Source organism: Syngnathus typhle, linkage group LG8 (assembly GCF_033458585.1).
Source record: "Syngnathus typhle isolate RoL2023-S1 ecotype Sweden linkage group LG8, RoL_Styp_1.0, whole genome shotgun sequence".
In the NCBI taxonomy this organism is placed as follows: Eukaryota; Metazoa; Chordata; class Actinopteri; order Syngnathiformes; family Syngnathidae; genus Syngnathus; species Syngnathus typhle.
Window position 1 is genome coordinate 8,808,474 of NC_083745.1, and position 11,825 is coordinate 8,820,298.

The 11,825-nt window shown below is 39.3% G+C and overlaps 1 protein-coding gene across 4 annotated transcripts; it reads left to right on the forward strand.

The window, feature by feature from the left end:
• The first annotated feature begins 6,919 nt into the window (after positions 1 to 6,919).
• Positions 6,920 to 11,767, forward strand: agpat4 (1-acylglycerol-3-phosphate O-acyltransferase 4 (lysophosphatidic acid acyltransferase, delta)). Of its 4 annotated transcripts, none has more exons than XM_061285362.1 (9): positions 6,920 to 7,236; positions 7,525 to 7,706; positions 7,777 to 7,946; positions 8,924 to 9,085; positions 9,166 to 9,319; positions 9,407 to 9,509; positions 9,578 to 9,653; positions 9,826 to 10,024; positions 11,033 to 11,767. In XM_061285362.1, the coding sequence occupies exons 1-9, from the start codon at positions 7,148 to 7,150 to the stop codon at positions 11,122 to 11,124; spliced, it is 1,227 nt and encodes a 408-aa protein (XP_061141346.1). In that variant the 5' UTR covers positions 6,920 to 7,147; the 3' UTR covers positions 11,125 to 11,767. The 4 variants fall into 4 exon arrangements, with proteins under 4 accessions (XP_061141346.1, XP_061141347.1, XP_061141348.1 ...); XM_061285363.1 differs by having other exon boundaries at positions 6,921 to 7,236; positions 7,600 to 7,706; XM_061285364.1 differs by having other exon boundaries at positions 6,923 to 7,208.
• The last annotated feature ends 58 nt before the right edge of the window (positions 11,768 to 11,825 follow it).

An 11,825-nucleotide genomic window follows, 5' to 3' on the forward strand; every position in this document is an offset into this window, starting at 1 on the left:
GAAAACAGATGGAGAGCTATACTGACAAAAACAAACATTCATAGAGAACATATAAACTACACACACAAGCTTCTGTTTGGTACAAAATCTGGATAATCCAAAAGTGCAAAATAAAAGTCACAACTCCCTGAGATTTAGACTTTGTTCAACATAAATTGAAGTGCATGTCCTGTCTGATGACCAGTCCAGAGTGCACACTGCCTTGAGAACCCAAGATGACTGAGATAGAGCAAAATGAGGAGTTTCGGTAAATGGAGGGATGGATCCAGTCAGGGGCAGAAAAGCACTGATTTACATTTACAAATCCTAAATATGCATTTATTCCCAGCAGTCTGTTTGTTTCACTTGGTAGTGTTTCTCTTGGGTGCACTGTTTCCAGAACAAATGGATGTAAGAAGATTTTCAATTATTATTCAATTAATTTTTCTTTGTCCAATCAGATGTTAGCGTCTTTGTGTTTGCCTCGTCTGTGCGGAGCCTTCAGAATCATGATTGCAAGCCAAAGTAATTTAAACAATATTCGCGCTGGGATTTTTTTTTTTTTTTTGAACCAATCAAATGTCAAATTCATTCTTACAGGTGGCCCTCATCAAAGTTGTTGCCATCTTTCCATGCTGTCATTGGCTGGCAGAGCAAAACATATTGCAGCCAATCATAGCTCCATCAGCAAAAGACATCTGTAGCCATCTGCACACATAAATACATTTAAAAATCAGCATCGCTGGCAAATATTTTCTTCAAATATTTGATATTTTGTCATGTAGATAAATAATATTGATCCTGAACTTCTCCAGATGACACTGTTTTGTGTTTTATTGCATTTTTGTGTAGGATTGATGGTTTCTACAATTGTGATGTGGCTGCGGTGGTATTAAGAGGTGGATTAAAGTAGTCCCTACTAAAGCCCCAGGTCCCTCACAGACCTCTACTTCTTTTGATGCGTCACAGCCTACAATCATTTTAAAAACATTCCAAAAAATATTTACTTCGAATTCACGGAAAAAACTTTTGTCGCATGATAAATGATAAATGCATTGATGGATTTATTTCCTGCAGCTTTGTGCAATTCCATCAATCTCCTTGCACAGTAGAGGAGATGAGTAGTAGAGATCAAGCCAGGAAAATAGCGTGTGTCTGGGGAAAATGGGGAAGTCAACTCTCGAATCAGTGTGGCATGCAGAGAATATTTGGATTGAGGCTTTTGGAAAAGTCCACGTGGCCCATGCGCACCAAGCACTGGCTTCTAGGGCTTCTGGCACTACACTGCTCCTGTACTGCGTTGAGTGAGTTCCAGACATATTGGGTTAGTGAGCTCTGCCAGAGGATGTCAATGTGTGACCCGGTAAACTGATAGTTTTTGCTGAGACACCAACCACTACCTCAATAAGATGAACATCTGAGAGAAACACGTCTTCACTGTCATCCGACCTGAACAGAAGATAGACAGATGATAGCTATTTTAGAGGACATGACGCTCAGCACCATCTTGCCACTTCTAACAGCAGCAAGACAAAAATCATAAAAGTGAAGGTGACTATGCAACACTCATTTAAACACAAGTTTGATGTTCCCTTCCACTGAGAGAGGTGAGAAATACCAACCGGCTATTCAAGTAGCTTCAAATAATATTCCACTGACATTTTCTCAACTAAATGTCAATTTTCCATTTTCTTTTCACCATTTAAGTGTCTGCTGAGGAACCGTCCCAAACCAAAAATCGTTCTCAGGCAAAAATGTAACACAAACCTCTTTTGTTTTACTTAATTTAAGATAGACGTTAAAGTAAGCCGAGCTAAACTCACTCATTGTGTCAGGGATCGGATGGAGCAGGGCGACCAAATGCATCTTGGACTAGGGTTTATTGGAGGAATTCAAAAGACAGACTCGGCAAACTGACATGACTTAACAAAACGATAACATGACTGACTGACTAACCGAAACAGACATGAAAACGACAGGAACCAAAATGACATGAAGACAACAATGAGCCGAGGGGGCGTGAGGGGTTAGACAGGACTTATATACACGACAGGTAACAAGAGGCAGGTGAGAATAAGAAAACTAATCATGGACACACAGGAGGGGAGGGGCGAGCACACAGACAGAGACCATGACAACGGACACATAGTGGAACGGCTGGGGACGAGACGTGACACATTGTATTTTACTTATGGCTGAAAATGCATGAAGTATATCTTGTGTAATACTGTTAACTGACACAGTTGCCAGAAAAAAAGTGATGAAAGTGTTTTGGCAAATGTAAATATTGCTTGGTAAATCAATGACTAGCTTTCCATAGCTTGCCATCCATCTTCCCCCTGCAGGACAATTCTTTGAATGAAAAAGGCTCAGCACTCACTCACAGGAAAAGCCACGTTTTTCTGTTTCACAGAATCCGAGTGAAATCAGAATTTACTGTTCCCACTGGCTGCTTTAACGAGTCAACCATTGCCGCCTCCAAACAAAGTGACTCCTGCGCCTGCCAAAGTAAAGAAGTGGATCTGTCACTTGGAATCAAGTAAGTCATTTATTTCAGGGCATGAGTCCCTGTAGTCACTGGGAAAATATCCACTCCTTATGCCAGTCTCCGGGCGCCCGACAAACCAGAGTTGTCAAAGTGTTGAGACTGCGAGCTGAGCTCCCGCAAGGCCAATGAATAGAAAGTGAACTTTTAAGACATGACAAATAATGTAAAGTGGTTGGGTGTTCAGTTGGACGAGAAGCAAATGAGGGGATGAGTTTCCCAACATGTAGCAGTAATCACATTTTTTTAACCCTTGCTCATGCTCACAGTGTGAAAAAGACCCACTGTGCTGTGCTCTGCAAAATTCTTGGGCAACTATTCCATTCGTTGCTTTGGCAGGATGAGATTGGCCACAGTGTTGGCCTTCTGAGGTTAAAACCTCCAATTCATCTTTTTTTTTTTTTTTTTTTAAGCTTTAGTAGTCTGAGTGGAGTTTCTAGGAGTGGAGCTGTTTAGCATTTCTTTTGAAATTACGTTAAAGTGTTCCGAAATCATAATATGAAGTAAATATGTACAAGGATTAAAATATTAATTTCGGCAATTAGAAAGATTAGGTGGGGAAATAATATACATATTATAGATTTTTGCTAGTTTTTGTCGATTGAGTCATAACCCCCGCAAAAGCAAACAAAAGTGGTTACTAATGGACTGTACTGCTTATTAAAACCACAAATGGTAATAATAATTAGATAATATGCGTGAGAGATTGTCAAGGTGATGTCAAAAGTAGGCTTGTTTCCATTTGGGTTTGTGTGAAATTGAGACCAGACATATTTGGTCTCATTAAATCAAGTTGTGAAGTCTTGGCCTCGCTATAACCTTGCACAAAACAAAGTCATTGGCGGTGAAGGCCTCTTAACAACAGCTTGATCTGATCGGCAAGGCTCGATTCCAAATACATTTCGTTTTTTTCTTAACGATGAGAGCTCCACTGTTTAAATCAACTGTCTACACTCAAAGTCCAAATGGACTTTTAGAAATGGCTGACATTTATATTTGCGTGCACGTTCTGCACTGCACCGTCTACAGAAACAATATGTATGTGCTGACCAAACCATTGGCTCTTGCAAACACTTTAACACACTCCGCGTCGGGAATGTGAATTCAAAAGTTTATTGAAGATCAAATTAAGTTCCGTTGTAAAGGTTATAGTGTGTTTTAGGTATATCCTGAAATGTCACTAAAAAGACAAATAGCTTTACTTTTTGTGAGTCGTTCATCAATCAATCTGCCTAACATGGTTTCTTCAGAAACTGCTTGAGGATTAACCAGCAGTGCCTCACCTGGAGCTGCACGCGTTCTTTCTTCAGTTGCTTCACAACAGTAAATTAACAATCAATTACACACAGTCGACAATGTTCCTCTTTATCAATTAATCAATCGATTACTATCCTCCTCCACCCTAATTTAAGCGACCCTTTGTAAGGATAAAGTGTTGGTTGGATGAACGGACGGACGGATGGGTGGACGAATGGGACAGATTGACATGAAACTGTGAATTAACGTCATCATTTCGGAATGAACTTTTTATTCTCATGGTAATCTAGAGGGGTTAGACCAGTATTGGATAAAAGTAGATAAAGACTATTAACGCATACTTGTGCAGTGATGTTGCTTCGTTTCAACCCTCCCAGGGTTCTTTCTGCATCAGGCTGATCCAACTCCATCCTGTGATGTCAAGCCAAAATGATACATCTTCCTGGCTCTAAAATGTTGGCTGAGGGCAATTGCATCAGGATTATGGTGAGAAACGTCTGCCGCAAGCATTTTTACAAGGGTTATACATTCCATTCAGCGAATGAATAAAAGAGGGCTTGATGTCTAAGTAGAAACGTTTTTCTCTGAACACTGAAAAGGGTGACAAACCAGAGGCTTAATAATACCTCAGTCATGCATTTCTCTATCTTCTCACCAGATGTTTCACGAGACCTGAAGACCTAAGACCTTAAGTGACTTTAAGACATAAAATGGAGATTTCAGCACATGGTACGGTCACTTAAAAAGAGAACAGGGCTAAAGACTGTGTCTCCATTTGGCTAATAATGTAATGACTTCATTAGAGGACATGGACTCTTGAATGTGTGTGCATCTGAGGACTTACTGTACTGTCTCCCAAGAAAAACAATAAAGATTGACCTTGACTGTGATGCACGGAACATAAAAGTATGCTTCTTGCCCACACGTCAAAGAAGTACAGTACGTATGTACTCTGTAGTCTGAACATGTGTTCTTTAGTAAGGAAGCTTTTGCACATCACTTTTTATAGCCCTTCTACTTTAACTAATAACAGCGTCGGGAACAAAAATCACGCACGGCATTAAAACTTGTAACATTTCTCTCAATGTGCTGCAACATCATAGAAGGGTAAGTGAATGTTTTATCATACAATATAACACTGTATAACACATATAAACTGACTTCATTAAAGTAGTGACTACTTGAATCAATGTGCCCCATTAGACATCTTAAAACATTACCAGGAGTCATTCATTTTCTGCCATATATCCTGTTCAAAGTACAAATAAAACTATTTTTGCTCACATTTACACTGATATTCAGGAATCAGTTGTGCTGACTGGATTAAAAAATATATATATTGTGTGTAAAATTGTAATTGGTAATGACATTGCACCAGCTTTCATGAATTAGATGCATGGTTTTCCATATAAAATGATCCAAAATCATTATAATGTATTATAAAATGCTTCATTAAAGACATTTTTAAAATGGAAGCATGGAACTGGCTAGATTTAATTTTGATGGGCAACTACGTATATTCCAACGTATTTGCAAGTACGTTTCGACATACTTGTAAATGCAAGTAAAAATATATATCTGCAAAAATATATACCTTTTTTAGCCATGGACAAATGTAACCTTTTACCTTTTATGTAAGAATAAATAATTTGCCTTGTTTCTGATCAACACTTGGTCCTGCTACGTTATTGTATTTTATTGGTCATGATATTTAGAGAGCAGTATTTTGAGGTATTTTTGAGGTAACATGGGACCAACTAATGTGTGAATTTTATTTTGCTTCAGCTTTACAAAGTACCACTAGACGTCGTTGTCCGCCAACAAATTCATAGTTTGGAATGCAGTGCAGCACGTTTAACAATTAGGCATGCACAAATACTGTTTAATAATATTGTTACAATGGCTTGTAATGTTTACGTTTTATGTAAGAATAAATAATTTGCCTTGTTTCTGATCAACACTTGGTCCTGCTACGTTATTGTATTTTATTGGTCATGATATTTGGAGAGCAGTATTTTGAGGTATTTTTGAGGTAACATGGGACCAACTAGTGTGTGAATTTTATTTTGCTTCAGATTTACAAAGTAACACTAGAGGGCGTTGTCCGCCAACAAATTCATAGTTTGGAATGCAGTGCAGCACGTTTAACAATTAGGCATGCACAAATACTGTTTAATAATATTGTTACAATGGCTTGTAATGTTTACCTTTTATGTAAGAATAAATAATTTGCCTTGTTTTTGATCAACACTTGGTCCTGCTACGTTATTGTATTTTATTGGTCATGATATTTGGAGAGCAGTATTTTGAAGTATTTTTGAGGTAACATGGGACCAACTAGTGTGTGAATTTTATTTTGCTTCAGATTTACAAAGTACCACTAGAGGTCGTTGTCCAACAACAAATTCATAGTTTGGAATGCAGTGCAGCACGTTTAACAATTTGATATGCAGTACGGTAAGCCTCACCCACCTACAGTAAGAAATACTTTTATAAATACTTAAAATCCAATTATATTTGTGTGTGTTGCAAACCACAATAATTTCAGGTATTGCATCAGAGACCTGCGGTGCGCACTATGTTAGTTTTATGTTTCTTCCCTGTTAGAAGCAATGAGGAAAAGTATTGAATCTAATTTTATATATATATAACTAGATTTCTTTTCATAAAATTTGCCCTAGACATGATGAAAACTTTGCTTTCCCATAAAATTATTGCGATGTATAAGTTTCGTAAAATTCTATCAGTTTTTTTGAGAAACAATAAACAGTACATTAACAGTATACGTATTACGTTTTTTTTTTTTTTTTTTTTCAAATCAAGTTCGAATGGGGAAATCAGAATACCCTCTAATTGTGTTTTTCTTTACGCTGAAGTACACAAACGCGCATTAGAAAACAAATTGCGTCGCCGCGACCGCCCCCAAAAATCTTGCAAACTTTGTGAGCGAAAGCAAAGTTTGTTTATTTTTCTTGTTTTTCCTCTCTCTGGTAAGTCACCTTAGGGGCTCCGTTTGTTTTTGATAGAAAACGTCTGCTGGGAAAAACCCATAACATTGTGACAGAAAGCATAACTTTGCAACTTTACTACAACTTTAAAATCTACAGTGTGCTGCATGCGCTTGTGACCAGGGCCGTGGTCGTGAGCCTTCGGCTGTGCGGACGATCCTTGGAGGCGGTCGCTGACTCTGCTTGGACGATCGAAGGCACGCCACCCACCCAGTGGTTTCTATACAAAGAGATGGGTGTGGTAGAAAGAGCAACTGTGCGCTGTCACCGACGAACTGTTGTGTCGCCCACGTCAAACGGACCTGAAACAAGAGCAGGCAGAACAAGATCGTCAGGTGCAATATAATACACAACGTTGATGTCCCAACCTTGCCTTAGCTTGGAGAAATTAGGAGCAGTCTTCTGGTGCACGGTGCAAGGTACAGTTTACTTGGCTTACTGTTGTGGGTAAGAACTTTTTATTTGTAGTACAAATGCTACCGCGTGTTTTTCTCTGCTCGAATACGTGTAGGGTCTAACTTTTATGCAATCCAACATGAGTGCTTACTTTCAGAAATAAACTCAATAGCTTCTTTATTGTGCCTTCAAATAAAAGAATCCATTGAACAAATGAACTGACATGTTGCAATGAATACATTATGCTGGTTCTGGTTGGGCAATGCATGGAGTCACGCCCAAGAGTTGTAAAAACTGTTAGTTGTACTTGACACAACAATTGTTATTGAAATATTTCAGAGCAATGAGCCTGGTCCAGCTGCTGAAAAGCCACTTCTTGAGTAGTCTGATCATCTGTTATGTGTTCCTGGTCAGCGGCCTCATCATCAACCTGCTTCAGCTATGCACTCTTCCTCTGTGGCTGTTCAACAAGCAGCTGGCACGGAAGGTCAACTGCAGATTTGCCTACTCCATCTATAGCCGTAAGTGTAAAAACTGCATCTTGGACTCATCATGCAGTCTCTCAAGTATACTGTCAATATCCTCTTCTAGAGATGGTTGCCACATTAGAGTGGTGGTCTGGAACAGAATGCAGCCTGTATACGGATCCAAAATCGTACCCATTGTATGGAAAGGAAAATGCAATTGTGGTTCTCAACCACAGTTTTGAGATAGACTTCCTGTGTGGTTGGACCTTCTGTGAGAGATTCGGAGTCCTCGGGGTAAGAACGTACAATATCTTTACAATCATCAGTTGAAAAATAAATGTTTAAACACTGTATTCTGTTCAACAAAACTGTACGCAGGATTTTGCCCCAAAATATTTTGCCAATATCCTTTGACCATGTATGGCACTGTTCACAATGCAAGCCTGTGTAAAGAAAAGAAATCATACTGGATTCAAGCTCGATTTTTTTCCGCACTCTCCCTGCAGATGTGACGTCATGATCGTTCTTGTGCTAGCTTGTTGTTTTCTCACAGTAACGACCAAACGCTATTATTTCGGCATAATGGATTCTACACCTCCTCAGAAGAGACCGACCTCTAGTACGCCTCAGACACCCTCATTGTCTCCGAGAAAGGCTTAAAAAATGAGAAACATGGATATGAAGAAAGGAGCATGCAATTTTATTTTTTGGGCCACAGGTGGCAGTAGCGATTCGATCATTTAAATAACTCTAATTTACGTCCTCTTTTCTGGATCCTGTAAAGTTTTGTGCCCCATCCAAAATCTAGCTGAGGTGCGACTAGCACATTTCAATATACAAAGTATGTTAAGAATGTATATGAATACTTTTGTCATATTGATAATTATTTACCTTTACCAGAGGCGTAGCCAAGCCGGGGCGAGCCGGGGCGGCGCCCCGGTTCGGACTCCTTGCGCCCCGGTTGAAAAAAATCGAGCTTTTTCGATTCTTCATTTTCATGCCGTTTTTTTCTTTCGGTCTTGCGCGAATGTGCTTGCGCTATTCTATGTGCGCGATGTTATCCATTCACCGTTTGCCTCCCTGACCCGGATCAGCGAACGGCGTGGGTGATGTTAGATTTTTTTTCCTGTGGGCGTGCGCCCCTACTGGAAAAATTCCTGGCTACGCCTCTGACCTTTACTATTCTCAAGCTGACATACTTTCCGTTCAAGTCTTTCGGTGGCTCTGATGGGAGGCGAGTGCTTATTGAAAGCAATCTGAATATTTTTCAGAGTTCCAAAGTTCTTGCCAAAAAGGAGTTGGCCTACGTCCCGGTCATCGGTTGGATGTGGTACTTCCTGGAGATCGTTTTCTGCAAGAGGAAGTGGGAAGAGGACAGAACGACAGTGACTCAAAGCCTTCGGAACCTTAGGGACTATCCTGAAAACTATTGGGTACGTATAGTTATACTTTAGGTTTATCCGTGATTAAAGTTTTGGAATAAAACCATTGATAAATAATTTTCCGCTGCTAGTTTTTGCTTTACTGTGAAGGAACTCGCTTCACAGCAAAGAAGCACCAGATCAGCATGCAGGTGGCCGAGACTAAAGGTCTGCCCAAACTGAAGTATCATCTTCTACCAAGAACCAAAGGCTTCTGGGTCACTGTTCAAAACCTCAGAGGAACTGGTGGGTAGCTGCCACCATCATGTCAAGTTCCAGTCATTTTCAAATCAAGTGTACGCTTCAAACCATCGTGTATCTTTTAATACTCAGTCGCAGCAGTCTACGACTCCACGCTCAACTTCAGAAACAATGAAATGCCAACCCTGCTGGGAATCCTTCACGGAAAGAAATACCACGCAGATTTATATGTGAGGTATTGACTACATAAAAATGAGCATCCTGTCTGTATCTGAGAGCTTGCTTCGCCTTGATAACTTGCAGGAGAATTCCGCTGGACCTGATCCCAGAAGATGAATCTGAGTGCGCTAATTGGCTTCACAAACTCTACCAGGAGAAGGTGATAACCCCCCCTATTTTGATATTAACCAGAATGCCGTTTTTAGACTAGTGGGGCCTCCTAGAACCTATTATTGTGGAGAAAGAAAAATCCGAAGGAATCTTGTTTGAGTTGAATATGTCATTAATTGAAACAATTCTGTCTTCTTTTATTGATATGTATGAATATAAAGGACGGTTTTCAAGAGGGCTACGAGCGGACGGGGCGGTACCCCGGCCCCATGGTGAACCCACCGCGGCGGCCCTGGTCACTGATCAACTGGTTGTTCTGGTCCTGCCTTCTCCTGTACCCACTGGGCCTACTCCTCGCACAGCTCATCCTTTCAAGATCAGTGGTGACCATTTTGTCTGCGGTGGTCCTCTGCACTGCAGGTGGGTTTCACTCAAAACTAGGTGCCTGTTTTGAGGGTTTAACTCACCCCTCCCTGCTTTTAACCTGCTCCTGTTCATTTCACAAAGCAGTAATTTCACACGTTGTAATGTAAATTGCGTTTCTTCTTATAGTCAGGTTTTATGTGTTTAGAGATTATTTTATTGTTTTCTTGTTGTATTGTTAACAGTGGTTTATTTTTACCATTGCACAACTGCAGTGGCAGTTCTGGGCCTTCAGCGGGGACTGAAAGTGACCTAAGCCACTTCTTAATACCATGACTATCATGTCACAATTTTACACACACACACAAAAACGGTCACAATTTTATAAAATAAAACACAAAACCATGACACCAATATGCGACATTACAGAGAGGGAGGGTCCATCTCTGAAATGAATTTTTGTTCGTGTTTGACACCAAGCTTTCATAACTCATATTCACTTTTATCTGTGATCAACAAATCAAAGCACGGGAAAAATGCCCATGTCATAAGCCTGATAACTGTCCTTGTTTAGTAATTCTTAAATCTGATTGGTTAAAGAAAAATATCCTGCCTTTGCCAAAAGTGTGTATGTGACATGTGGGTTCATACTGTCAATTACATTACATTTCATTGCGTTACATAACAGCACATAGAAGTTAAAATCTAATACGACTAAGAAAATAAATTAAAAAATACATAAATGACATAACAGTACTGGAAATTGGCCAAACAGGAGTAATAAAATGGTATTAAATAAAGTTAGACAGTTTTGTTTAAATTCATTTTCAACTCTGACACAACAAAAAATTGCTCTTATCTGTTAAACTCATACTTCAAGTATGATAATATTTGTACTTGGTAGATAATCTTTTAAATAAATATACTGTAGATTATCAAATCTTTGTCACGGAGAATGATAATGAAAATCTAACTTTTTCTTTCTCTGGAAGTACTCTCAAGTATGTCTTTATTTTTTACTCCCGTCGTAAAACATTAAATCTAAAATGACCATTTATTTCACAGCTTCAGTGGCTGTTCGTTGGATGATTGGCCAGACTGAGATTAACAAAGCTTCAAAGTATGGGAGCAAGATGACTCATCAAAACAACAACTGAGTTGGAGATGCGTCATAGCACAGCTACTGCAAAATGAACATTAATGTTCCTAGCTTTGACAGCACTGTCGATTCCTGCCGCAACAAGTGGAAATCTGCCCTGAACCACAATGCAGCCAGTGTACTACCGACAATGAACAGTGACTGGTGGCATGGCATTCAACTCGCTTAGAAAACTGTAGTCATTTTTCGGGTGGACATACATTGAAACATTAAATCAAGATTAAACTCAGAATACTTCCGTTTGAATGGTCACGTAAAAGAAGTTCCAAAATCATATATACTGCTACTGTGGATTTTTACGAGAATTATATTGTCAAAATGTGTTATTTGTGACAATCATCCAGGAACAAGCACACTTCCTCTATGAAACCTAATTTAAAATACATTTGTATTTAATTACTGCCTGGTACATTTCCTGTGTTGTAGCCAGTGAGCTCCTCTTGGTTTTCAGCAAAGTTCATGTACCATTCATATGAGCAAAGGTTAATGGAATGGGGATGGTCACAAAATTGTCACTGTTATAACTGAGAAAATGCTCTATGTGTGGTTTTACAATAAAACTGCCTAACCTTGTAAATTTGTTGTGTCTGTAGTTTTGAAAGACTTCTCATATATAAAAATAATAAAGGATATCAACATAACAGTTGTGTACAGAACATCTATTCTGGTTTAGTATGAATGTTTGTGGGTCAGGGTCAC

Excerpts from the sequence above, each read along its gene's own strand:
- agpat4 (XM_061285362.1), top strand. The coding sequence starts at position 7,148 with ATGTCCCAACCTTGCCTTAGCTTGGAGAAATTAGGAGCAGTCTTCTGG. Across the intron at positions 9,510-9,577 it reads CACGCAGATTTATATGTGAG|GAGAATTCCGCTGGACCTGA; the intron begins GTATTGACTACA and ends GATAACTTGCAG. Across the intron at positions 9,654-9,825 it reads ACAAACTCTACCAGGAGAAG|GACGGTTTTCAAGAGGGCTA; the intron begins GTGATAACCCCC and ends ATGAATATAAAG.